The sequence below is a fragment of the Jaculus jaculus genome, chromosome 10, assembly GCF_020740685.1.
Source record: "Jaculus jaculus isolate mJacJac1 chromosome 10, mJacJac1.mat.Y.cur, whole genome shotgun sequence".
Classification (NCBI taxonomy): Eukaryota; Metazoa; Chordata; class Mammalia; order Rodentia; family Dipodidae; genus Jaculus; species Jaculus jaculus.
The window spans coordinates 116,735,155-116,762,535 of NC_059111.1; the positions used below are offsets into that span (position 1 = coordinate 116,735,155).

Below are 27,381 nucleotides of genomic sequence, written 5' to 3' on the forward strand. Positions count from 1 at the left end.
AAAAAAGAATTGAGAATGGTAGATTGTAAAAATTAATAGGTTTGGAGGGTGGGGTGCAGGGATGCTAATTGGGGACAACCTTTTTGTTTGGTCGGTTGTTTGTTCTCGAGGCAGGGTCTTGCACTAGCCCAGGCTGACCTGTAATTCACTATGTAGGCTCAGGGTGGCCTTGAACTTGGTGATCCTCCTACCTCTGCCTCCCAAGTGCTGGGATTAAAGTTGTGTGCCACCATTCCCAGCTAGGGGACAGCCTTTTAGTAGGAGTGATGAAAGGAGAAAACTTTGCAGAGACAGGGAGGATTCTGTATGATTTGGCAGAGCTGGGGGATAGCTCAGTGGTTGAATGCCTGCCTAGCATGGGTGAGAGCCTGGGTTCCATCTGAAGTCCTCCCCAACAGAAAGTATGACCCGACAGAAGAACCCAAAGGAATTTGTAAGAACTGGAGAAATATAATGCAAACCATCTATTAATATGTGTAACTTAGTTTTTATTAGTCACATTAAAAGGGTAAAAATAAAATTAATATTAATAATGCATCTTATATAGCCAAATATATCCAAAATATTTTTTTGAGTTTTTTTGAAGTAGGGTCTCACTCTAGTCCAGGCTGACCTAGAGTTCACTATGTAGTCTCAGGGTGGCCTTGAACTCTTGGCTATCCTCCTACCTCTGTCTCCTGAGTGCTGGGATTAAAGGCATGCACCACCACGCCCGGCTAAATATATCCAAAATATTTTCATTTTGGCATTAATCCATATAAGTAAGCATTTAAGTGAGATATTTCCTAACCAGTCTTTGAAATCCAGCATGTATTTTATGTGCCCAGCACGTGTCACTTGGGACTAGCACGGTCACTATCACTAGCTCGGTCACCTCAGATGGCTGATGGTGATGTTGTCAACATAACACATCTAGGAAGTTGTAAGAACAGTTATGTGAAAGTGAGGGAGGAAGGAGACTGGAATGGAAAGTCTTTGGTGTGTCAGGAATCATGGGAAGAAGAGAGCAGTCAATTCTCCAGCGCAGGAGACACCAGAATTCAGACTCAAGTAGGATGAGCAGAGATGGTTCTGTGGACCTGAACGTGAGCTGTGTCTAGTAATGGAAAGTGATGTCCGCTGTGAGCTGTGGACAGCTGTGCAATGAGTGACGATGAGTGAGGAGGAGTCTGTGTGCTTGCTGGAGGAGTGCACAAGAGACCTTCAAGTAGAGAGCATCGAACAAGGATCCATTAGGGGGAAAAGGTTGGATGGTCTGAATGCAGAAACCTAGGCAGCAAGGGATGGCAGAAAATCCATGTTTAACTGTCAGATGGGTGCTAAAACCGGGCAGAGACTGACAGGAGCGACAGTGCCGATGCGGGACATGGCAAGCCAATGCAAACATTAGCAGCTGGGCATGCCAGAGGAGAGAAGAGACTGTGATGGGGCGAGCCTGAGAGACGGCCGTGTGGTGAGCAGTTTTGAAAACCTGAGCAGGTAAAGATTTGCTTCTCTCTAAATCGAGGTTGCAATAATAACGGTAATCACACAGGAGACCAGAATGCTTCTGAGGAGCAGACATATTCTGGCTGATTGCTCTGAGCTACGCACCTGATTGGAGCAAGGGAACATTTCAGATGACCATAAATTAATTTCTGAATATGTGCCCATTATGACTGTCAAGATATGGTATTTACTTATGGGGGGGAATGGGAACTGACAAAGCAATATGGAGCCAGAGACTTCCGTGGTTATAAACAAGAGGGAGATTTTTTTTTTTTAGGTGACAGAGACCCAAAATCTATTTTGTGAGCAAAGAAAGAGAGAGAGAATGAGAATGGGCATGTCAAGGCCTCTTGCCACTACAGATGAACTTCAGACACATGTGTCACTTTGTGCATCTCTCTGACACTGGGGAATTGAACCTAGTCTGACAGGCTTTGCAAGCAAGCTCCTTTAACTGCTGAGCTATCTCCTCAGCCCAAGAACTTTTTAAATCTGGGAACTGTATGTGTGTGCATGTGTCTGTGGAGGCCAGAGGACAACCTCAGATGTCATTCCTCGAGGACACTGCCCACTCTTTTTATTCTTTCAAGATAGGGTGTCACTGTAGTCCCAGCTGTCCTGGAACTCACACTGTGGCCCCAGGCTGGACTTGAACTCATGAGAACCTCCTAACTCGGCCTCCTGAGTGCTGGGATTAAAGGCATGCCTTACCATATCTGGTTGGGTTTTGTTGTATTATTGTTGATTTGTTTTTGGACAGTCTCAGTATGTGGCTTTGGCTGGCTTGGAACTCACTATGCAGGCCAGTCTAGCCTCAAAGTTGTGACAATCCTGTGTCTGTGTTGGGATTACAGGCATGTACCATATCTCTGGCCCATCTACCTTTCTGGAGACAGGGTCTCTCATTGATCTAGTTGTATGCCAGATGGGCTGGGCTGCAGGCCCAGGGAGCCTTCTGTCTTCATCTCCCCCTGCGATTGCAAATGGGCACCACCATGTATAGCATTTGTTTGTTTGTTTCTTCTTATTTATTTATTTATTAGACAGAGAAAATGAGGAAGAAAAAGAGGGAGAGAGAGAATGGGCACTCCAGGGCCTCCAGCCACTGCAAACCAACTCCAGACGTGTGCGCCCCCTTGTGCATCTGGCTTATGTGGATCCTGGGGCAAACCTGGGTCCTTTGGCTTTGCAGACAAATGCCTTAACTCCTAAGCTGTCTCTCCAGCCTGTTTGTTTATTGTAAAGCAGGGTCTTACTCTAGGCAATCCTCCTACCTCACCTTCCCGGGCTGGGATTAGAGCACCCCACCATACACAGCCCCAGCACTTTTTAAATGTGGATTCTGGGCTGGTGGGATTGCTTAGTAGTTAAGACATCCACCTGCAAAGCCAAAGGACCAAGGTTCGATTTCCCCAGGACCCACATAAGCCAGATGCAGTATCTGGAGTTCGTTTGCAATTGCTGGAGACCCTGGTGCACCCATTCTCTCCCTCTATCTTTCTCTCTGCCTCTTTCTATCAAATAGATAAATAAATAAAATATTTTTTAAAAAAAGTTAATGTGGATTCTGAGGAGCAAACTCAGGTCCTTGCACTTGTAAATATGTCATTGACTCAGCTATCCCCCTAAAACCGTTGAGAAAGCACACAGTGAGAGATCGGGCTCTCTACCAGGCAACCGTGTGTTAGTGTCGTGTGATTGAAGGGACATTCATTTAGTAGTTCTGAAACATCAGTTCAAGTCTTGGCCTTGTCACTCATGAGCTGTACCAGTGTGGCAAGTCACCTGCTTCCAACAGAACTTTTTACTGTGTGTCTGTTGTGGGCTCAGGCTATCTGAGAGACTTTGGGGAAGTCACTGTCACAAAGCTTCTCCAGCTCCATTGTTGTCAACTGGACCAAAAGTATTCATCAAGGTGATTATTTCCTTCCTACTTCCTTTTCTTTCATTCATTCTTCCTTCCTTCCTTCCTTCCTTTCTTCTTTTCCTTCTCTCTCTCTCTCTCTCTCTCTCTCTCTCTCTCTCTCTCTTCCTTCCTTCTTCTTTTTTTTTTTTCAAGGTAGAGTCTCATTCTAGCCCAGGCTGACCTGGAACTCATTCTGTAATCCCAAACTGGTCTCACACTCACAGTGATCCTCCTATTTCTGCCTCCCAAATGCTGGGATTAAAGGCATGTGCCACCACACCTGGCTATTTCCTGCTGGCTACTACTGGCTTTTCTTCCTTCTCCTCCTTCTTCTTTGTTTGATTTTTTTTTTTTTTTCAAGCTTTCGTCTCACTCTAGCTCAGACTGACCTACAATTCACTATGTCATCTCCAGGCGGCCTCAAACTCATGGCAATCTCCTACCTCTGCCTCCCCAAGTCATGGAATTAAACGTGTGCTCTACCACACCCGGCTCTTTTTTTAAAAATATTTTTATTTATTTGAGAGCAACAGAGAAAGAGGCAGAGAGAGAGAGAAAGAGAGAAAGAGAACAGGCGCGCCAGGGCCTCCAGCCACTACAAACAAACTCCAGATGCGTGTGCCCCCTTGTGCATCTGGCTAACGTGGGTCCTGGGGAATTGAACCTCGAACCAGGGTCCTCAGGCTTCACAGGCAAGTGCTTAACCGCTAAGCCATCTCTCCAGCCCTCTTTTTTAAAAAATATATTTTATTTACTTATTTATTTGAGAGAAAGAGAGAGAAAGAGACAATAGACATGCCAGAGCCTCTAGCCACTGCAGACGAACTCCAAATACATGTGCCACCTTGTGCATCTGGCTTACGTGGGTCCTGGAGAATTGAACCAGGATCCATTGGCTTTGTAGGCATATGCTTTAACCACTAAGCCATCTCTTCAGCCCCTCTTTTTTTAAGAGTTATTTTTAATTATTTATTAGAGACAGAGAGATAGAGAGTGAGAATGAGCATGCCAGGGCTTCTAGCTGCTGCATACAAACTCCAGATGTGTGCACCACCATGTCCATCTGGCTTACACGGGACCTGGAGAATTGAACCTGGGTCCCTAGGCTTTGCAGGCATGCACCTTAGCCACTAACCCATCCCTCCAGCCCCCCCCCCTTTTTGTTTGGTGCGTGTGTGTAGTACATGTGGTGTGGAATGTCCATGTGGTGTGTGCACACAGAGGCCGGAGGAGGACGTTAGGTGACCTCCTCCGCTGATCTTCTGTGGTCTTTCTTTAAGGCAGGGTCTCTCACTGAGCCTAGAGCTCTCCAGTTTTCATCCAGACTAGCTGTCCAGTGAGCCCCAGCAATCCTCCTGTCTTCTCCTCCCTCACATTTGAGATTATAGGTATCCTCAGCCCTCCCTGGATTTTTTTTTTTTTAGAGAGAGAATTGGCACACCAGGGCATCAGCCACTGCAATTAAACCCCAGACACTTGTGCAGCCTAGTGTGCACATACGACCTAGCGCTTGCCTCACCTTTGTGGGTCTGGCTTACGCGGGATCTGGAGAGAGACCAGAGCTGGGTCCTTAGGCTTCGCAGGCAAGCACCTTAACCACTAAACCATCTCTCCAGCCCAAACCTTGCTTCTTATATGAATGTTGGGGATTGAGCTCAAGTCCTCATGAATGCAAAGCAAGTGATCTTATCCATTGAGCCATTTTCCCAGCTGCTGAGATAATGGTTCATGTCCCTTCCAGTTCTGACACCTGAGTTTTACAGCGGAAGGGACATGAACCTGAACCCGGAGGACTTCCTGCCATCTGTTCATCTGACAATGAATGGGTGGGAAGTAAGTTACATCTTTATTCCTAGTAACTTCTAAGTAAAGTTCAGGGCTTGCCTTAGCTGTGACTGAGACAAAACCCAAGCATTACAGAAGCACGTGAAGTTTTTGTCACAGACATTTTCATGTAAGTTTACAGTCTCCGCAGAGGTGTTGTTCAGTGAGTGAAAGATGATCATATGGCAAGTTTAAAGCATTTGACAGCAGTATTTTAATATATTGGTGTCAAATATAAAACTACTTTTTACCACACAGCCAAGAGCGTTATTCTGAGTGGGAACTTCAGGTGGCTACATGGGAGTTAATGGCTTAACAAGAGTGGAGAAGCCTGAGTGAGAGGCAGATCTCAAAGTGACCAGGGGACATTTCTTTTTCTTTTTTAAAATATTTATTTGTTTATTTATTTATTTTTGAGAGGGAGAGAATGGGAGCTCCAGGGCCTCCAGATATATATGCCACCATCTGCATCTGGCTTACATGGGTTCTGGGGAGCCAAACCTAGATCCTTAGGCTTTGTGAGCAAGTGTCTTAACTGCTAAGCCATCTCTCCAGCCCGATTTTGTTTTCTTGATTTTGTTTTCTCACTGTACAGTCCAAGCTGGCCTTGAACACTCTGGATCCTCCTGTCTCAGCCTCCTGAGTTCTGGGATTATAGATGGGCACCCATGTGTGACACCAGTGTATAATTTTATTGGGGAGGAGTATAATAGTAGGATGCCTTGAGTGACAGTAAGGGGATCTGTGGGGAGAGGAAGGATCTCCACAGTGGCACATGCAAATATGGGTATTATTACAGGTGGTTAGAAGGAAAATTATCATTAAATTTTTTTTTGATGCATGGCCTCACTCTAACCCAGACTGATCTCACTCAGGCTGGTGTTGAACTCATGGTAACTACCTCATCCTCCCCCAGTGTTAGAACTGAAGATGTGTGCCACCATGCCCAAGTAAAAGGAACAATTTTTTAAAAAAAACATTTTAGCCAGGTGTAGTGGCACATGCCTTTAATCCTAGCACTTGGGAAGCAGAGGTAGGAGGATTGCCATGAGTTCAAGGTCACCCTGAGAATACATAGTGAATTCCAGGTCAGCCTGAGCTACAGTGAAAACCTACCATGAAAAAACAACAAAAAAGTTATTTATTTACTTATTTGAGAGAAAGAGAATGAAGTAGAGAGAGAGAGGCAGATAGAGAATGGGCATGCTAGGACCTCTAGCTACTGCAAACAAACTCCAGCCACATACGCCACCATGTGTATTTGACCTTGGAGGGTACTAGGGAATCAAACTCAGGTCCTTGGCCTTCTCAGGCAAGTACCTCAACCACTAAGCTATCTCTCTAGCCCAGAAAATTCTTTTTGTTTTTTAAGGAAAATTCTTAAACTCAGATTGATATGCATGAAAACTGCTGGGAAGAATTAGCATAAAGAGGAGGATGAGGTGACACATGCCTGTAATCCCAGCACTTGGGAAGGTCGTTTGTCACCCACAGCCATACAGCAAGTTTGAAGCCTCACTCTACTATTATACTCTAGGCTACGTGAGACCCTGTCCCAAAGTACAGGAGGTGGGAGGGCTAGAGAGATAGCTCAGGGTTTTTTTGTTTTTCTTTTAATTTGTTTATTTTATTTGCAAGCAGAGAGAGAGAGAAGAGACAGAGGGAGAATGGGTGCACCAGGGCCTCTAGCCACTGCCAATGACCTCCAGATGCATACACCCCCTTGTGCATCTGGCTTACGTGGGTCCTGGAAAATCAAACCTGGAGCGGGGTATGGTGGTGTACACCTTTAATCCCAACATTCGGGAGGCAGAGGTAGAAGGATAAGTAAGTTTGAGGGCACCCTGAGACAACATAGTGAATTTCAGGTCAGCCTGAGCTAGAGTGAGACCCTACCTCAAAAAAAAGAAAGAAAGAAAGAAAGAGAGAAAGGAAGGAAGGAAGGAAGGAAGGAAGGAAGGAAGGAAGGAAGGAAGGAAGGAAGGAAGGAAGGAAGGAAGGAAGAGAAGAAAACCGAACCTGGATCCTTTGGCTTCACAGGCAAGCACCTTAATTGCTAAGCCATCTCTCCAGCCCTGCCCACCACCTACCGAGGGTTGAAGATAGCTCAGTTTTTAAAAAAAAAAAAAAAGTTTATTTTTTATTTATTTATTTGAGAGCGACAGACAGAGAAAGAGGCAGAGAGAGAGAGAGAGAATGGGCGCGCCAGGGCTTGCAGCCACTGCAGATGAATTCCAGATGCATGCGCCCCCTTGTGCATCTGGCTAACATGGATCCTGGGGAATCGAGCCTTGAACCGGGGTCCTTAGGCTTCACAGGCAAGCGCTTAACCGGTAAGCCATCTCTCCAGCCCAATAGCTCCGTTTTTAAGTCATTAGTTCAATTTCCAGTCAGTACATAAATGCCAGGTGTGGTGATGCAGCCCCGTAATGCCAGCTTTAGGGAAGCAGAGACAGGTGAACCCCTGGATCTTACTGGCTAGCCAGTCTAGCCTAATTGATAAACTTCAGGCCAACTATAGGCCTTGTCTTAGAAAGAGGGGAAGGCATTCCTGTGGATAACACCCAAGGTTGTCCTCTAATACACACATGTGCACACTCACCTGCACACAAACGTACATACAAGCACACATATACGCATGCAAAAAAATAAAAAAAAAAGTAGAAAAGAAGCTGAGCCTTTAATCCTAGCAGAGGTAGGAAGGGCCGCCGTGAATTCAAGGCCATCCTGAGACTACATAGTAAATTCCAGGTCAGCCTGTGCTAGAGTGAGACCCTACTTCAAAACAAAAAAGAAAAAAAGAAAGTAAGAAAGAAAGAAGGAAAGAAAGAAAAGAATGAGGAGGAAATATATTGGAAAAATAATACAATCAGAAGAAAGGGGTCTCACTATACTCTGAGCATGGTGCTTTGTGTTGAAATAAATGCTGTAGCAGGAGGCTGTGGGCAAGGATTCTGCCTGCAAGTTGGCAAAGTCAGATCTTTTCCATGAAAGTGATTTGGATATGGATATGGAAAGGGGAGAAGGGGCAGGACAGATGCCCAAAGAAAGAGGCTTAAACAGGAACGAGGAGGCCAGGAGATGGCTCAATGGGCACAGTGCTCGCTACGCAAGCAGGAAGTCCTGAGTTCAGATCCCCAGTTCCCAGGCAGAATGTGTGGTGTGGGGGCTGGTGTGGGTGGGGGCTTGTGCCATAATCTTAGCACTGGGGAGTCAGAGCCAGTCTAGCTGGTGAGATTGGTGAAATCTAGGTTCAGTCAGAGACCCTGACTCAGAGAATAAGGTGGAGAGTGATTGAGAGACCCGCAAATGTTGACCTCTGACCTCTACATGAACATACATGCGGGTACCCACAGCACACCTACTAACATGCATACAAATAAATTCATATACATATGTCAAAAAAAAAAAAAAACAGAACCAGGCACAGTGGCACACGCCTTTAATCCTAGCACTTGGGAGGCTGAGATAGGAGACTACATCATGAATTCCAGGTCAGCCTGAAAAAAAAACGAGGCTGGCTGGAGAGATGGCTTAGCAGTTAAGGTGTTTGCCTCCAAAGCCAAAGGATCCCAGTTTGACTTTCCAGGACCCACATAAATCAGCTACACAAGGGGGCACATGCATCTGGAAATAAAGTAAAATAAAGAAAAACAAGGCTGGGTGTGGTGGTGCACGCCTTTAATCCCAGTGCTTGGGAGGCAGAGGTAGGAAGATTGTTGTGAGTTCGAGGCCAGTCTGAGACTACATAATAAATTCCAGGTCAGCCTGGGCCAGAGTGAAATCCTACCTCAAAAACAAAACAAATAAATAAACAAACAACAACAACAACAAAAATAGGAATGAAGAGGAGGAAAGAGTTGAGTCAAAGGAAAGAACGCTGTGTAGAGGGAGCGAGGCCATGGCCAGGCTGAGCAGGAGAAGCAGGACAACCTCACTAACACTGGTGAGAACCAGGGAATATGCCCAGCCATGGGGAGGCCCAGGTCCTGAGCTAGAGAGGGGGGCTGGAGGCCTTGACTGGACATGTGACTGTTTCCCGAGAGAGTCACCAGCTTGGAGGAACATGGCGGCAGCTGATGTGCCTGTGGGCAGCTTGGGGGGAAAGCTGGTAAGGGATCGAGGCTTTGCTTTTGCTGTGGTAGAAGAGGGGTCGGCGCCGGTTGGGGTCCAGTGTCAGGGCTGAGGTCACGGTGCACGGATTTCTCACTTGTTAAATGCAGAGAAAATGAGATTATAATTGGGGCTGAGGCTAAGATGCAACTCTGTATTGGGATCAGTGGAAAAAGAAGTGATGATGCTCAGGTGTCTGGGAGGAGGGAGGAAGGTGTAATTATCCTGAGAGAGAGGGTAAAAAAGTGTCATGTGCTGGAATCCCCTGATTTATGCAGAGATTCTCCAAGTATGTAATGGAGATCTTGGCCACATCACCTCTCTGCTTCCTCATCAGTAAAGTTAGGGGTTTGAATTAGGTGATCTTGAAGGTTATTTCCATCTCTACAATTCTGCTTTTTTTGTTTGTTTTTGGTTTTTTTTCAAGGTAGGGTCTTACTCTAGTTCAGGCTGACCTGGAATTCACTATGTAGTCTCAGGGTGGCCTCGAAGTCTCGGTGATCCTCCTACCTCTGCCACCTGAGTGCTGGGATTAAAGATGTGCGCCACCATGCCCAGACAATAACTAATTTTTTTAAGTGAAAGAGCGGTTGGGGACATGGCTCCGTGATTAAAGGAGCTTGATTTGCAAAGCGTGTGCCACCATGCCCAGCTTCTGCTTGTTTTTTTTTTAATTTTTTTTGGTTTATTTTTATTTATTTATTTGAGAGCGATAGACAGAGAAAGAGGCAGAGAGAGAGAATGGGCGCACCAGGGTCGCCAGCCACTGCAGACGAATTCCAGGCGCGTGTGCCTCCTTGTGCATCTGGCTAACGTGGGTCCTGGGGAATCGAGCCTCGAACCAGGGTCCTTAGGCTTCACAGGCAAGCGATTAACCGCTAAACCATCTCTCCAGCCCTCTGCTTGTTTTTAATGTGTCTGAGTTTACTCTTTAAATTAAGGCGGGGGGAGGAATTAAGATGGAGGAGAGACCTCACAGTGTACATAGCCCAGGCTGATGTGGAACTCACAGTGCTTAGCCTCTCAAATGTCTGGGATTAGAGTTATGCACCACCAAACTTGGCTTACACATTAATTGCTGTATTATTATTATCTCTATTATGGCTTTTAAAAATACTTTATTTTTATTTATTTATTTATTGAGAGAAGTAGATAAAGAGAGAGAGAGAGAAGGGCTAGAGAGATGGCTTAGGGGTTAAGTGCTTCCTGTGAAACCTAAGGACCCCGGTTCGAGGCTCATATTCCCTAGGACCCATGTAAGCCAGATGCACCAGGGGGCACATACATCTGGAGTTTGTTTGCAGTGGCTGGAGGCCCTGGCACGCTCATTCTCTGCCTCTTTCTCTGTCTGTCTGTCGCTCTCAAATAAATAAATAAACAAAATAAATAAAGAGAAAAAGGAAAAGGGTGCACCAGGGCCTCTAGCCACTGCAGACAAACTCCAGATGCATGTGTTACCTTGTACATCTGGCTTACATGGGGACTGGGGAATCCAACCTGGGTCGTTAGGCTTCCCAGACAAGTGCCTTAACCACTAAGCCATCTCTCTGGTCCTATTATTATTGTTGTTGAATGTGCTCTGAACAAAGGACCTGGAGGAAATTCCTAATGCTAAGTGGTCATGGAGGAGGTGGAGCAGGCTGGCTGTGTACATTTTGGAATGAAGTCAGGTTTGGGCCCTAGGGAAGAATAGGCTTAGCGGCAGGGACTGGGGCGGTGGCACCGGCTGTAGCTGTGCATAGCCATCAGGTGAAATGACAGGGACAAACAATGGGAAAAAACAGAAGTAGGTTTTGACTAGGCTGGAAAGTGAGGACCTGCTGGGATGGAGACTGCTTGGATGAGATGGGGGCAATGAGATGGAGAGGGCTTGTGCCATAGTCAGTTCTGTGTTCTCTTGTCATTACCCATCCAGTTCAGTCACTATGTAGAGTGACATGGGAATTCAGACTCTTTTCAAAGAAAATTGTTCATTTATTTAATTTGCAAGCAGAGAGAGACAGAACAGAAGTGTAGAGAGAGAAGGCAGGGCAAGATAGAAAGTGGGCACACAGGGCCTCCAGCCACTGCAAATGAACTCCAGATTCATATGGCACTTTGTGCATTTGGCTTTATGTGGGTACCGGGGAATTGAACCTGGGTCGTTAGGCTTTGTAGGCAAGTGCCTTAACCACTGAGCCATCTCTCCAGCCCAGAATTCAGTCTTTTTATACTGAATATTAGCAAAAAGGGCTGTAGCACAGAGGAGTGAGGGTCAGCTTTGGCTGGAGAAGCTAGGCACGAAGCTTGCTGTTGCTTTTTTTTCACTTTTTTTTTTAAGAGAGAGAGATAGAGACAGAGGGAATTGCCACAGCAGGGCCTCAGCCACTGCAACCAAACTCCAGGTGCTTGCACCACCTAGTGGTCATGTGTGACCTTGTGCTTGCCTCTCCTTTTGTGCATCTGGCTTATGTGGGATCTAGAGAAAGATCAAACATGGGTCCTTAGGTCTCCCAGGCTAGCGCCTCGACTGCTCAGCCATCTCTCCAGCCATGCTGCTTTTTCACTGTGGCTCATAGCCCAGGACTGACCCAGGTCCCTCAGTGGCCTTTGCCAGCGAAACTGGCGAGACCATGATGCTTTCCTCATAGTTACTGGTCTGCTGACAGGAGATCCCCTGGAGCCAATGAATATCAAGAAAGTGGCATCAGGCTAGGAATGTAGCTCAGCTGGTACAATGCTTGCCTAGCATGCACAAAACCCTGGAAGTACCACATAAACTGGGCATGGTCATGCACATCTGTGGTCCTAGAACTTGGGAGGTGGATAATGACCAAAGGATCAGAAATTCAAGGTCATCCCTGGCGATATGTCAAGTTAGAGGTCACTCAAGGCTACATGCGACTCTGCCTCAAAAGGGAGGAGGGGCCTGGAAAGATGGCTTAGCAGTTAAGGCTTTGCCTGTAAAACCAAAGGACCTTGGCTCGATTCCCCAAGACCCAAGTAGTCCAGATGCACAAGGGGGCACTTTTTTTGCAGTGGCTAGAAGCCCTAGTGTGCCCATCCTCTCTCTCTCTCTACCTCTTTCTCTCTGTCAAATAAATAAATGAGAAGGAGGAGGAGGAGGAAAAAGGAAGAGTCACTGTGCTTGTACTTCAAACAGAGCTTTCTCTGGACGAGGGATGGCACAGGACAGGAGAACTGTGCTGATAAGGACAGACATTGCTGGGTGATGGTGGAGCTAGCTCTGTGATCTGAGAGCTTCATGCAGGGACAACCAGGAGGGAACACTATACTAAGTCTAATTCAGGTAGATTTCCAATTTGCCTTTGCTTTTTTTTTTTCTTTGCTTCTTTTTGGGAGAAGGGACAGAGTCTCACTATGTAGCCCAGGCTGACCCCAAACTATAATCCTCCTGCCTCAGCCTCCAGAGTACTGTAATTACAGGTGGAGCCACACTTGCCTGTGTCTTAGCTCTTTTTTTCTTTTGCCTTCCCTTTCTCACATTTTGGCTTGAGGGTTTCTAGTGTCCACACTGTGGCCTGTTCTCCCTTCCTCTACATCAACAGAACACTTTTCTTCATCAAAATTCCTATTCCTTGAGCTGGAGAGATGGCTCAGTGTTAAAGGCATTTGCTTGCAAAGGCTGACAATCCAGGTTCAGTTCCCCAGTCCCCAAGTAAAGTCAGATGTACAAAGTGGCTCATGTATCTAGAGTTTGTAGTGGCAGGAGGCCCTGTCATGCCCATTCCCCAACCCCCCTCTCTGATTGCAAATAAATAAATAAAGACTTTAAAAAAAAAATTCAGCCAGGCGTGGTGATGCATGCCTTTAATCCCAGCACTCAGGGAGGCAGAAGTAGGAGGATCGCCATGAGTTCGAGGCAACCCTGAGACTTCATAGTGAATTCCAGGTCTGCCTGGGCTACAGTGAGACCCTACCTCAAAAAAACAAAAACAAACAAAAAAAAAAAAATTCTACCCCTGGACTGGAGAGATGGCTTAGCAGTTAAGGCACTTGCCTATGATACCTAAGGACCCAGGTCCCATTCCCTAGTACCCATGTAAGCCAGATTGTACAAGGTGGCACATGCATCTGGAGTTCACTTGCAGTGGCTAAAGGCCCTGGCCTGCCCATTCTCTCTGAATCAATAAAAAAAATATTTAAAAAATTCCTACCCCTTGTAAGTCTGATCTCGGTTTGATGTTAGAAGCAAGGCCATATGATTGGATGAAACCAATTCACACTCTGGTGGACTGAGGAGATATTTAAAGTCTAAATGAAGGGTGGAGAGATGGCTTAGCAGTTAAGGCATTTGCCTGAAAAGCCAAAGGATCCCAGTTCAATTCTCCATGACCCACGTAAGCCAAATGCACAAGGTGGCGCACGCGTCTGGAGTTCGTTTTTGGTGGCTGGAGACCCTGACACACCCATTCTCTCTCTCTCTTTCTCCCTTTTTCTCCCTCTTAAATAAATAAACAAATAAAATATATTTAAGGTCTAAACGAATTTCAAAGTAGGGTACTTTAGGTGGTGTTATGACAAATAGTTTCTGGAAACAGGGCAAGATTGTGGTCATTGCAGGTGTGAAGGGCAGAGCCCCCTGTGTGCAGTCAGGACATCATTGCTGCTGCTTGTGGCAGTGTTGCATATGAGGATCAAGACCACAGTTCTGCTCTAATTTAGACTACAATGGGGTTTTATTGGTTCACGTAACTGCAAAGAACCCAAGTGGCTCCAGAAATGCACATGGTGCCCAGTCCTCTTTTCCTGCCCTCAGCCCGACTCCTGCCTTCATGGCCTTCCGTCCTTAAGGCAGCTTCCTCCATCCAGTGAGGGGCAGGGCAGGCTGAGGTGCAGAGACTACGCAGTGAATTCCAGGTCAGCCTGAGCTAGAGTGAGACCCTACCTTGAAAACCAAAAGAAAAAAGAAAAAAAGTCCAAAGTATATACAACCCAAGGGTGACACGTGACCCCCAAGGACATGCTGTGATTGATCCGGTCAAGCCATAGGCTTAACCTGAACTTGGGAATGTAAAGATGTGTGGTTGAAAGACCCACCAGGTTCTGAGCAGTAGAGGAGAAACAGGGACCCAAAAGAATGGAATGCTGTTAAGAGGGCCTGGATGGGGGACATCAACCCAAAACTGACATCTGTCTGGCCTAGAAAGAAAGTGGGAAGTTGACTTCTGGGGACTTTCATGACCAGAGAGAAGTAGCAGCTGGAAAAGCTTTGCTTCCCCATGGATGGGCTAAAGCAGTCAGAATTATAGAGGTGATCCAGGTGGTGAGGCTGAGATCTGTAATGAGGAAGTGGAGGTGAAGATAATTGGCAAATTTTTACCCACCTACAGGGCGTGGTGGTGCACCCCTTTAATCCCAAGCAAGCACTCAGGGTTGAGGTGGGAGGGCCACTGTGAGTTCAAGGCCAGCCTGGGCCATGGAGTGAGTTTCAGGTCAGGTCTCAATACAAACAAAATTTTTACCCCTCAATGAAGTTGCCTCTCTTTGCTCTATTTCCCACCTAGGAAAGTTCTACCAAGGGGTGAGGGAGAAGGAGATACCTGAAAGTAGAGAAAATTGAGGTCAAAATAAAACTGTTTCCGCAGTGGAGCTTTTTATGGTTTCTAAGACTCTAGCCCCTGCCAACCACAAACCCACCATCTTCCTCACCTGCTCAAATGCTGGGATCACTGGTGTGGGCCTCCACGCCACTTGCTTGTTGATGGTGGGGGTGTTTTTCAAGGTATGGTCTCGCTCTAGCTCAGGCTGACCTGGAATTCACTATGCAGTCTCAGGATGGCCTTGAACTCATGGTGATCCTCCTACCTCTACCTCCCCAAGTGCTGAGATTAAAGGCATGTGCCAACATGCCCAGCTCACCATACCATTTTTTAAAAAAATATTTTAATTATTTCTTTGAGAGAGAGATAGAGACAGAGAGAAAGAGGCAGACACAAAGAGTGAGTATGGGCATGCCAGGGCCTCTTGCCACTACGAGCAAACTGCAGACATGTGCCATTTTGTGCATCTGGTTCTATGTGGATGTGGGGAATCAGACCTAGACCACCAGGCCATGCAAGCAAATGCCTTTTACTGCTGAGCCATCTCTCAGAAAAAGAGGACTGGAGAGATGGCTCAACAGTTAAGGCACTTGCCTGCAAAATCTAACCACCTGGTACCCCAGTACCCATGAAAAAGCCAGAAGTACAAAGTGGTGCATAAGTCTGGAGTTTGTTTACAGCAGCTGGAGGTCCTGAATGCCTAATCTCTCCATTTATCTCTCTCCTCTCTCTAACTCTCTCTGCTTATAGATAAATAAAAATATTTAAGAAATAGGGCTGGAGAGATTGCTTAGTGGTTAAGGCATTTGCCTACAAAGCCAAAGGACCCACATAAGCCAGATGCACAAGGGGGTGCATGTGTCTGGAGTTCATATACAGTGGCTGGAGGCCCTGGCACACCCATTCTCTTCCTTTCTCTCTCTCTCTCTCTGCCTCTTTCTCTCTCTCTCAAATAAATAAACAAATAAAATATATTTTTAAAAATTTAAGAAATAAAAGAAAAGAAAAAGAGAGGCAGAGGTAGGAGTATTGCTGTGGTTTGAGGCCAGCCTGGGACTAAAAAAGAAGAAAAGTAAGCCAGATATGGTGGCCCTTTAATCCCAGAACTCAAGAGGCAGAGGTAGGGGAATGGCTAAGAGTTTGAGGCCACCCTGAGACTACATAGTTAATTCCAAGTCAGCCTGGGCTAGAGCAAGACCCTACCACAAAAGAAAAGAAAAAAAAAAAGAGCACTGGTGTGTGGTAAGATTACATCATACAGACCGGATCAGGTAAGGAAGATGTGGTAGGGTTTGGCCTTGGAAACTATGGAGGGAAAGTCTTATAAAGGCTGTATGAAGCTTGGTGAGTGGGGCCTTTCCTAGGGCAATTTTAGGAATCTTCTCTGAACATGTTGGGAATATTTTAGCAATTAGGTCAGAGTGCATGATACGTGAAAGGGGTAAGGCCTACTCTTGGATTGAATAAGAAAGTTTATCTGGCGGGGCCACTGGGACAGAGCTGTTTCTTCAAGTGGGAGAGGAAGATGACTTACTGGCAAGGATAGAAAGGACATTGTCTGAGGATTTAGGAGACCCCGATTCTGAATACGGTGCGAGCAATACCCCTAGCTGTATGACTTAGGAAAATCTCTTAATCTTCATGAAGCTCAATTTTTGTTCACTAGAAAAAAACAATGTTAATAGCTCTTCTGTTGTTGCAAATCCTACCAGTGGCTCTGCTTGTGGAGTGAGGGTAAAAGGCAGCGGAGAATGTTTTGAAAAGCTCAAGGTCATGCAGAGGTACTCTTGGTAATTGTTGTACTCAGTTTCCACAGTGCTGGGGTGAACATCCAAACCAGGCCCAGTTCAGGAGAGGAAGGGATAGACTTCAAGCTCGTGGGTCCAGGGGAGGTTCTGTCCATGGCAGAAGAAACCGGTTCCCATTCATAAGCACAGAGAACAGCTGCCGGCAGTGGGCCCCCACAGCAGAGTTAGCTCAAACCTCTCTGCACACCTTTGGGCTGGAAATCAAATCCACCTCCAACACACCTTAGGGCTGGATCCTAGAATTCACCCCCCAGTGACACCTCCTTCATCCAGGTAGCCAGAGACCCCAGTTACAAGCTTTAATCAAACACCTGAGTCTATGGGGGACATACTTTCAAACCGCCACAGTAAGATTAGCCTATCATGGGAGCTTAGGCTTGCCACAAAGCTGGGTGGGGCCAGAGAGAAGCTTCACATCACAAGGATGCTGAGAGGTCAGGAGAGTGGAGAGAGAAGAATGGATGCTCCTGATTGCACCGAGCCACAGAGGAGTGTGGCCTGGGGATGGTATGAGACTGGGGGATGAGCAAAGAATGAAGGTGGGCTGGAGGTCATAGACCAGGGGAGGCAGGTCTGTCCTGGGAAGGAACAGTTGGATAATGACTTGTGTGGTCATGATGTGAAGGGCTGGAAAGTGGAGCCAAAGGAGTTGAGTCTTTTTCAGGAGTTGACCTGTGGGTTTTGTTGTTGTTGTTATTTTGTTTTGCTTCCCCACCATTTGATCCCACTCAAATTGGAAGAGGAGAGTGGCCTGGGAGGAGGTTCATTGTTCTGGAAGTACATTGGAGACATGTTCAGGTAGTTGTTTTTGAAGTAGAAGAGAAGGGAGAGAAGTCACAACCAAGAGACTCCCCCAGTAGTAAAGATGGCTGCTTTTCTGTCATGCTGACAGAGCAAGAGTGACAGTAGCTGGGTCAATGAGGAACAGCAAACACAGGGTCTAGGAGTGTCCCTTGGGCCATGACTCTAAAGTGGCCCGACACTCTTCCAGTGGCTGTAGTCATCCTTGGTGACTCAGGTGCAGGATTCCCCCCCCCCCGGCCCTCCCCCACACTGTCATTGTGCAAGGCTGGTGCTGGCCCAGGCTGGCTTCAAGATCACCATCTTCCAGCCTCAGTTTCTCGGGTGCTGGGATTCTATGTGTGCACCACGGAGCCCACTGTGGGTGCTGTGTGCTGTGTTTTTCCTGCCAGAGAAGGCCCTCCATGGGCCGTGTGGCTCTCGATCTCCCCAGCCTGACTGGACTCTTTCCATCTCTGCCCTTCCTGTGGAAAGAAGACCCTTTGTGTACACTGGTGCATCCAGATGCATGAGCAGTTTCTCTCGTGGTTTGTTTGGTTTTTTTTTGTTTTGTTTTGTTTTTCAAGGTAGGGTTTCACGCTAGCTCAGGCTGACCTGGAATTCACTATGTAGTCTCAGGGTGGCCTCGAACTTACAGTGATCCTCCTGTCTCTGCCTCTGCCTCTGCCTCTGCCTCCCGAGTGCTGGGATCAAAGGCATGCGCTGCCCAACCCGGCTCTGAGCAGTTTCTTGAGTGTGTTTAACGCTTCCGGCACCCGTTGCAGGAGTAGTCGTAGCTCAAGCTAGTGACCTCTGTTCTCTGATGACAGCTCCACTAGCAGCAGTCCCCAGAACTCTGCATGTTTCCTGTGATAGCCTGTCTCACCTTCATCCCCTTGGCCAGAAATGGAGGATTTTCTACAGGCTAACCCACAGGGAACCCAGCATACTCTTCCTGGTACCAGTAATGATGTTCTCAGACACAAGGTCAGGATCTTTCTGCCCTCTTGGCCACATGCCTAGCACAACCAGGTTGTTTCCAATTTAAAATTTTTCATTTTGTTGAAGGTGTTCTCCACAGAATTATTTTCCATGAAAAACGTTCAGCTGTGGCTTGTTTTGTCATATGTTCATCCACAATTGAAATTTGTTCCTGTGGCTATTGCTGCTAGCCAGTCATCGTGTTTCAGTCCTCGGGAGGCAGAGGCAGGAGGATTGCTGCAAGTTGAGGGCCAGTGTGGCCTGCATAGTGAGTTCTAGGTCTATAGGGATAGTAAGAACTGATCAGAAGCAAACATGGGGCTGGGAAGATGGCTCAGTGGTTAAAGGCATTTGTTTGCAAAGCCTGGAAGCCCAAGGTTCAATTCCCCAGCACATATGTAAAGCCAGAAATAAACAGTGTTGTATGTAAATAAATAAATAAAAGTGGCACATGTATCTGGTAGCAAGAGACCCTGCTGCTGTGAGCATTTGTGTGTATGTGCATGCAAGTAAATAAATTCATATTTAAAAAAAAAACTAATTTGGGGCTAGAGAGATGCTTAGTGGTTAAGGTGCTTGCTTATAAAACCAAAGGACCCAGGTTCGATTCCCCAAGACCCACATAAGCTAGATAGATGCACAAGGTGGCACATGCATCTGAGGTTCATTTGCAGTGGCTAAAGGCCCTGGCATGCCCATTCTCTCTCTTTCTTTCTATATGCTTTTCTCTCTCTCTTCCTCTCTGTCAAATAAATGAAGTTAAAATTAAAAAGTATCCAAAAAACAAATGTGAAGCCAGGCATGGTGGTGTACGCCTTTAATCCCAGCACTCAGGAGGCAGAGGTAGGAGGATCACCATGAGTTCAAGGCCACCACCCTGAGACTACATAGTTAATTCCAGGTCAGCCTGGACCAGAGTGAGACCCCCACCTTGGAAAAAACAAGCACTAGTTTGGCCTGGAGAGATGACTTAGACATTAAAGCACTTACCTGTGAAGCCTAGGGACCCAGGTTCAATTCCCAGAACCCACATAAGCAGATGCACATGGTGGCGGCACGTGTCTAGAGTTCGTTTGCAGTGGCTAGAGGCCCCAGCAAGCCCATTCTCTTTCTCTCTCTCTCTGTCATAAACACACACACACACACACACACATATATATATATATATAGATATATATATATAATATATAGATATATATCTATATATATATATATATATATAATGTAACAAGTTTGCTACTACTTCTATCATGTTTTAGTCAATAACAAAATTTTAAACGTTATTTGTTTTGACATTTTGTCATTAACATTCATTATGAAACAAGATAAAAGAAGAATACAAATAAAAATATATTTTAAAAAAATTCGGCTGGCCGGACATGGTGATGCATGCCTTTAATCCCAGCACTTGGGAGGCAGAGGTAGGAGGATTGCTGTGAGTTCGAGGTCACCCTGAAAATACAGAGTTAATTCCAGGTCAGCCAGAGCTAGAGTGAGACCCTACCTTGAAAACCCCCCCCCCCAAAAAAAAAAAATCGGTTGGAGAAATGGCTTAGCTGTTGAGGCACTTGCCTCTGCAAAGCCTAAGGACCTATATTCAAATCCCCAGAACCCACATAAGCCTGGTGCACAAGATGGCACATGCATCTGGAATTTGTTTGCAGTAGCTGGAGGCTCTGGCGCGCCCATTCTCTCTCTAAATAAATAAATAAGCTATTTTAAAAGTACATGCATTTTTTTCTTACTCGGCTAAATCATGAGAAATAGTAAGCGGTGCAGGCTTGCTGCCTGTCCAGGGCCGCTGTGCCTGCCTCTGTCCTTCATCCCTGCCTTGTCCCCCTTCCTGTTGCGGGAGTGCGCCCCCTGCTGGTGGAGCAAAGAGCAAGCGCCAGGGTCAAGATGTCTTGCTCTGCTGCAAACGCATCCTGATTGGGGAAAGGGGCAGGGGATTGTTTAAAGGAACTTTGCTTTCTTCCCTACTGTTTTCCTCCTTGTTCTCAATGACTTCAGCCTTTCACTTTGCCTGGTTCATTATCTAATTCTCCTGTCACTTTCTGACCCCGCTTCTCTCTGCCTTCAGTCTTCATTCTCTCTCTCTCTTCTCTCCCGGGTCTCCACTCATTGTCCCAGGTGCTGTCCTCTCTCAGTCATCCCACCCCGTTTCATTCTGCGGGTTGCTTATCAGAGCCTCACTGTCGTGATCACAAAGGCACAGAGAAAAAAATCTCGCCCCTGCCGCTCAGCGTCCCACTGGGATCAGGAAGCTGAAAGAGGCCGTGAACCTGCGCTCCTGGCACGGCTGTCCGGGCGGCACCGAGGGCGGCCTGCTTGTGTGAGCTGGATGCTCGGATCTGTCTGACGACAGCGGGGATGGATGAGATGGTCTCAGGAGGGCTCTGCCAGATCGAGGCGCTGGGAGCCTCATCTCAATCATCATCAATTTAGATTTATTGGACACCCCCCTGGAGGCTTGGTGCTGTGCTGAACGGTTTCATCCTTCAAGCCCCAAAATCCAGTTTCTGCTTTTTTAGCACTGTTTAAAATATTTTACTACTAGGCTGAGTTCTTACAGGTTTTCATTATATAATACCTTATATATATATGTATGTATGTATGTATGTATGTATGTATTTGAGAGACAGAAAGAGAGAAAATGGGTACATCAGGACCTGCAACCACTGACAACAAATTCCAGACACATGTACTACTTTGTGCATCTGGCTTACGTGGGTCCTGGGGAATCAAACCTGGGTCCTTTGGTTTTGCAGATAAGTGCCTTAACTGCTAAGCCTCTCTCCAATCCTACAGTATGTTTTTTAGATTTTATTTATTTATTTGTGTGTGTGTGTGTGTGTGTGTGTGTGTGTGTGTGCACAGTAGGGTCTCTTGCAAATGAACACCAGACATATGCCCCCGTTTCTTTTGCATCTGGCTTTATGTGGGTGCTGGGGAATTGAGCCCAGGCTGGTAGGCTTTGCAAGCAAGCACCTTTAACCACTGAGCCATCTCCCCAGGCCCTACCTACACTATATTTTTAAAATGAAATTCAGAGGATAGAGTGATGGTGTTGGGATTATTCACTTCTTTCAGAATCGCAAGAGCCTACAAGTTCCTTCTGTATGGGAAGGTTTGAGGCATGCTGGGCTGGTATTATTTGGGGGTGTCTTACTGATTCTAGAGTTAGGTTAGGGTTGAAGGGAGTACCTCAGGAAGGCTTGGGAAAGGAAGTAATGGAAAGAAAAGAGAAGAGAAGGAGAGAACACATGTGCGCACACACACAGAGATTAGTTTCTTCTTTCTTTTTTAAAAAATATTTTATTTCCCAGCACTCGGGAGGCAGAAGTAGGAGGATCGCTATGAGTTCAAGACCATCCTGAGACTATGTAGTGAATTTCAGGTCAGCCTGGGCTTGAGTAAGACCCTACCTCGAAAAAAACAAAACAACAATAACAACAACAATATATATATGTGTGTGTGTATGTATGTATATACATATATATATATATAATTTATTTGTAAACAAAGAGATACAGATGCAGGTAGAAACAGACAGAGAGAGAATATGGGCACCAGGGCCCCATCCACTGCAAATAAACTCCAGATGCATGTGCCACTTTGTGCATCTGGCTTACATGGATATTAAGGAATTGAACCCAGGTCATTAGGCTTTGCAGGCAAGTAAGCACCTTCATCATTGAGCAATCTCTCCAGCCCAGAAGACTATATTTTCTGTCTTTTTAATTTTTTTTTCCAAGGTAGGGTCTCATTCAAACTAGGCCAAACTGGAGTTCACTATGTAGTCCCACATGTGACCTTGAACTCATGGTGATTCTCCTTTCTCTGCCTCTCAAGTGCTATAATTATAGGCATGTGCCACCACACCCTGTTTAGGGTTTTGTTGTTGTTGTTTTATTTTATTATTATTTTGTTTTTTGGTGTTTTTTGAGGGAGGGTCTCACTTTAGCTCAGGTTAGCCTGGAATTCACTATGTAGTCCCACATGTGACCTCAAACTCATGGTGATCCTCCTACCTCTGCCTCCCTAGTGCTGGGATTAAAGGCATGCACCACCACACCTGGCTATTTGTGTTGTTTTGTTTTGAGGAAGGATCTCGCTCTAGCCCAGACCGACCTAGAATTCACTATATAGTCTCTGGGTGGCCTTGAACTCACAGTGCTCCTCCTACCTCTGACTCCTGAGTGCTGGAATTAAAGGTATACACCACCACACCCAGCTGAAATCCCTATTTTCATGAGGATTATATCCTAATACAAAGAGACCTTTTGGGTTGGAGAGATGGCTTAGCAGTTAAGGTGCTTGCCTGCAAAGCCAAAGGACCCAGGTTTGCTCAGGACCCATATAAGCCAGAAGCACATGCATCTGGAGTCTGTTTGCAGTGGTTGGAGGCCCTGGCATGCCCATTCTCTCTCTCCTACTCCCCTCAAATAAATAAATAAAAATTAAAAAAAAATAAAGGGACAAGTTTTGGCATTTTAAGGTAGGCTCTCTCTCTCTAGCCCAGGCTGACCTGGAATTCACTATGTAGTCTCAGGCTGTCCTCGAACTCTTGGTGATCCTCCTACCTCTTCCTCCCAAGTTCTGGTATTAAAGGCATGCACCACCACACCCTGCCTTTTTTTTGAGAGAGACAGAGAGAAAGAGAGGAAGAGTCTTTTATTGGCCCAGAGCTCACCGAGCTCCAGATTGGCTAACCAGTGAGCCTATCCTGTCTCTGCCTCCCAGTGCTAGGTTCACAGGCACACACCACCACACTGGGCATTTAACAAGGCTACTGAGGACCCAACTTGGGCTATTAGGCCTTCCCCATTGAAGGAAGGACCCAAAGGAGGCAGGGGATGAGTCCATCCAAGGATCCAGGGGAAGCGCAGAGCATCTCAAACTGAGGAAAGGCTGGGATAGACAAGGGCAGAGAAACCAGCCAGTGCAGAGACCAGAAAGCTGGGACAGGAGGGTGGTGACAGCTCCTGGAGCTGGTGAGAAAGGGTCTGGCTCTGGGCAAATTTGAAAGGCAGATTTGTGATGGTTCAACTGTGGGCCGTGGGAGTGATGCATGGAGAGTGATAGCAAGGTGTGCCATGAAGCCTGGCGGAATGAGGATTCTGCCAGCCAAGGTGGGGAAAGGCTGCAAGGGCAGGAAGAGCTGAATGGGGACAGGTCAGGGGTTGGCTTTGGAGCTTGTGAAATCTGAGTCTGCAGAAGTGAGAATTCTGCGAGGAAGGAGGTGCAGGTTGTAACTATTGCAGAAAACACAAAATGGATGTGAGGGCTGGAGGGATGCATAGCGGTTAAGGCATTTGCCTGCAAAGCCAATGGGCCCAGGTTCGATTCTCCAGGACCTACGTAAGGGGGCGCACACATCTGGAGTTCGTTTGCAGCTACCAAAGGCCCTAGTGTGCCCATTCTCTCTCTCTCTCCCTATTTCTGTCTCTCAAATAAATAAAAACCAAAATTGACAGCTGATGAGGTGACGCAGAGAGGTGCATTGCTGCAGATTGCTTCTTCTCTAGACAGCGAGGGACACCTGGATGGACTCAAGGGATGGAAAGGCAGTCGCAGTGGGAGCAGTGGGGAGCCTGGCTGAGCTGCTGAGGGGAGCAGGAGGATGCTGATAGAGTGCTGGGGTGAGGTGACAGGGCCTCTGATGCAGATTCCTGTGCCTTCTGGGGAGCAGCAGCACAGGTGTGGAGCTGTCCCCAGGGAAGGGGTTGGTTTTTCGAGAGAAGCCAGGAGCAGCCCAGCCAGCAGTATGCTGTCCTTGCAACACTGCTTCCCTTACGAGGAGTCCAGTAGGTTCTGGCTTTAATTCATTTTGGGCTGATTTCTCAGCTCTGAACACACTTGGGGAACACGAATCGGAGAGTGGGACGCCACTGCACCAAGCTCTTGGTTTCCCATGCCCTCCTGTTCGTTTCCACTGGATGATGGGTTAACTATTGGCTTTCTGCTATTTCCGTTGGGCAGAAAATGAGGGAGTCTGTAAAACTCAAAACACTTGTAATGCGCTAGTTGCAGTCCTGACAAACACATCAGTAGACAAGATTAAAACCAGTGGTTGAATCAAAATTTAAAATTATGATTATTTAGCAGAAGACATGTATATGCCTGGGATGCAAAGCAGACGTTTTCTCATTTCCTTCTCTAGCTTCCCCTCACACTCGTTCTTCCAGCCTTCCCTGCAGCTTGAGGGTCTTCCCACGGGTCCTCACGATGCCCAGCCAGGCAGAAGCCTGTGTTGGTGCTGCCCAGGCCTGGCCTAGAGAGGAAGGTGCAGGAAAGAGATGTTGACATGATGAAATATCAGATAAGAGCCCTGAAAGGGGACCGAGGACTGAGTACCAGGGAGAAAGTCTGCCCATAGACGTGGCAGTGGCCTGTGCTGGGAGCCTTTTGAAGGGTGCTCTTATTAAGAAATAGGAAGGAGGGACTGGAGAGATGGCTTAGCGGTTAAGGCATTTGCCTGCAAAGCCAAAGAACCTTGGTTTGATTCCCCAGGACCCACGTTAGCCAGATGCTCAAGATGGCGTATGCGTCTGGAGTTCATTCGCAGTGGCTGGAGGCCCTGGCATGCCCATTCTCTCTCTCCCTGTTTCTGCCTCTTTTTCTCTCTCTCAAATAAATAAAAATAAAGTTTAAAAAAAAAAAAGAGATGGGAAGGAGTTATAGAGGAAGTCTCTGACTGCCAGGTCCTTAGAATTATTTGCATCCAGACTTGGGGTGGGACAGATGACCCTGAAGGTTCCATTTGGACACGAGACTCTGTAGCTTAGAAGGTGGGCCAGGGTGGGGGACAGAGGTCAGGAGACAGCTCTTAACGCTCTGAGCCCAACGAGGGCTCCCTGAAAAGCACAAAGACAGTAGCCCTGGCCTCTGTCCTCCTGGGTGCCCTTGCTCCCAGCCAGCTGTCACACACTTCATCCTGCACTGCAGGGCTGAGCCCTGAGTGCTGTGTCCAGACAGATCCAGGGGTGATGGGTAGGGACAACCAGATGGGGCGGAGGGGAAGTACAGGGGCCACTGTCCATACACATCGCCTCCCTGTCTCTCTGTAGTGGAGCCTGCGCTAGTTAAAGCCTTTCTTCCCATTCTTTGTCCACCCTGAACCTCTTCCACTTCCCGCATGGTTGTCCATGGTGTCTCTTCTACCGTCCACTTCGTCCCCATTCCCGGCCGCGCGCCCATGGGCCCCCTCCAAACTGTCTTCTCCCTGTCTCCTCGCTCCCCACCCACTGGTTTCTCCTCGCTCCCCACAGCAGAGGGGAAGGTGTACAGCTCAGACGAAGAGAAGCTGGAGGCCCCAGCAGGAGACCCGGCAGGCAGCGAACTGGATGAAGAGGGCTCAGGCGGTGACAGCGAGGAGGACACTTTCCTAGACAGTTCCACAGGGGGCCCAGGGGCTCTCCTGGGACCTAAACCGAAACTAAAGGGAAGCCTGGGGACTGGAGCTGAAGACGGGGCACCGGTGGCCTCAGGGGTCACTGCTCCTGGGGGGAAAAGCCGGAGGCGCCGCACAGCCTTTACCAGTGAGCAGCTCTTGGAGCTGGAGAAAGAATTTCACTGCAAGAAATACCTGAGCCTGACGGAGCGGTCACAGATCGCCCACGCCCTCAAGCTCAGCGAGGTGCAGGTCAAGATCTGGTTTCAGAACCGCCGGGCCAAGTGGAAGCGCATCAAGGCTGGCAATGTAAGCAGCCGTTCTGGGGAGCCTGTAAGAAACCCCAAGATTGTTGTGCCCATACCTGTGCACGTCAACAGGTTTGCTGTGCGCAGCCAGCACCAACAAATGGAGCAGGGAGCCCGGCCTTGACTGGGCTCCTGAGGACCGCAAGGCAGAGGGTCTGGACCCAGCCTGCCCTAGACTGGTGGGCGCTACAGACCAGAGGGACCAGCTGTGCTTTCTTGACTGCAGATGTGCGCGCACAGCCCCAAGACCGTCCCGGAGAACTTCATCGAGGACTAAGGGTGCAGGTTCTGACTCCTGAGGAGCTGAGGAAACTGAGGTGGACTCCTGGGATGGGGACTCGAAATGCCCATGGCCCAGAGGATTCTGTGACTAAGGTCCTAGGGCAGCTTGTGAGTCCAGCCAGGGATCATGGCTTATTTATTTTGTGTAAAGTTTGCATATATGGACTTTTGTCTCTGTCTGTCTTCACCCTGAGGTGGGCGGGCTGGGAAAGGTGGAAGAGCTTCATCTAACCTCTCTTCAGTCCAAGGACGTGCAAAGACATATGGAGCTACCACTAGCTGTTCTCCCTCCTCCACCTGCCCACCCCACACCTCCCACTCCCACTGGGCCAAGGCGTCTGGGCTCTCTGTGGGACAGGCCAGCCTTGGCTCTGGCTTTCTCCTCTGTGAGAAAGGCTGTGCACCTCAGGGTGATGCTCGCTCTTGCTTGCACTGAAGGGAGATTGGGCACTCAACCTGTTTAGCTGGGGAACGTCCAGCCTATCTGAGTAGAGGACACTGTCCTGCGACTGGGATGGGGGAGGGGGCTCTCTTCTGCCAACTGAGCTGGACCAAACAACCTAGCTGGTCACTGCCACCCTCTCCATCTCAGAGGCAAGGACTGGAGGAGACCCATTGCTCTTCTAGGTGCTTTCTCCTTCTTGTACCATTTTGGAGGCCAAGGATTCCCCCCCCACCCGCCCAGCCTCTTTTGTTACAGAACAAGGTGGGTTGAGGGCCACTGTGGAGGGCACAGGGCTAAGCCCATGATTCCAGAAGGGTGTGTGTGTGCTTCAAGACTACGAAGCTGGGGACCAGCAGCTTCAGGATTGGAAATGTCAGGGAGCTGCGGAAATGCTGGTGGGGAGTAAACCCCAAGAACTGGGCTCTAGATACATCTATGAAGGTCCCCCAGATTAAGGAGATTGTTAGGGAAACTCACAGACTGTGATCAATGGTATCTAGCTTCTTGGGG

At 47.5% G+C, this 27,381-nt stretch overlaps 1 protein-coding gene across 1 annotated transcript in view; it reads left to right on the forward strand.

Moving 5' to 3' along the window:
* Gbx1 (gastrulation brain homeobox 1) overlaps positions 1–26,972 on the forward strand; it is a 31,368-nt gene extending 4,396 nt beyond the window's left edge. Inside the window, exon 3 of the mRNA XM_004669554.2 lies at positions 25,715–26,972. Within this exon, the coding sequence (XP_004669611.2) occupies positions 25,715–26,268 (554 nt within the window). The 3' untranslated portion in view covers positions 26,269–26,972. The remainder of the gene's footprint in view (positions 1–25,714) is intronic.
* Positions 26,973–27,381: the final 409 nt, after the last annotated feature.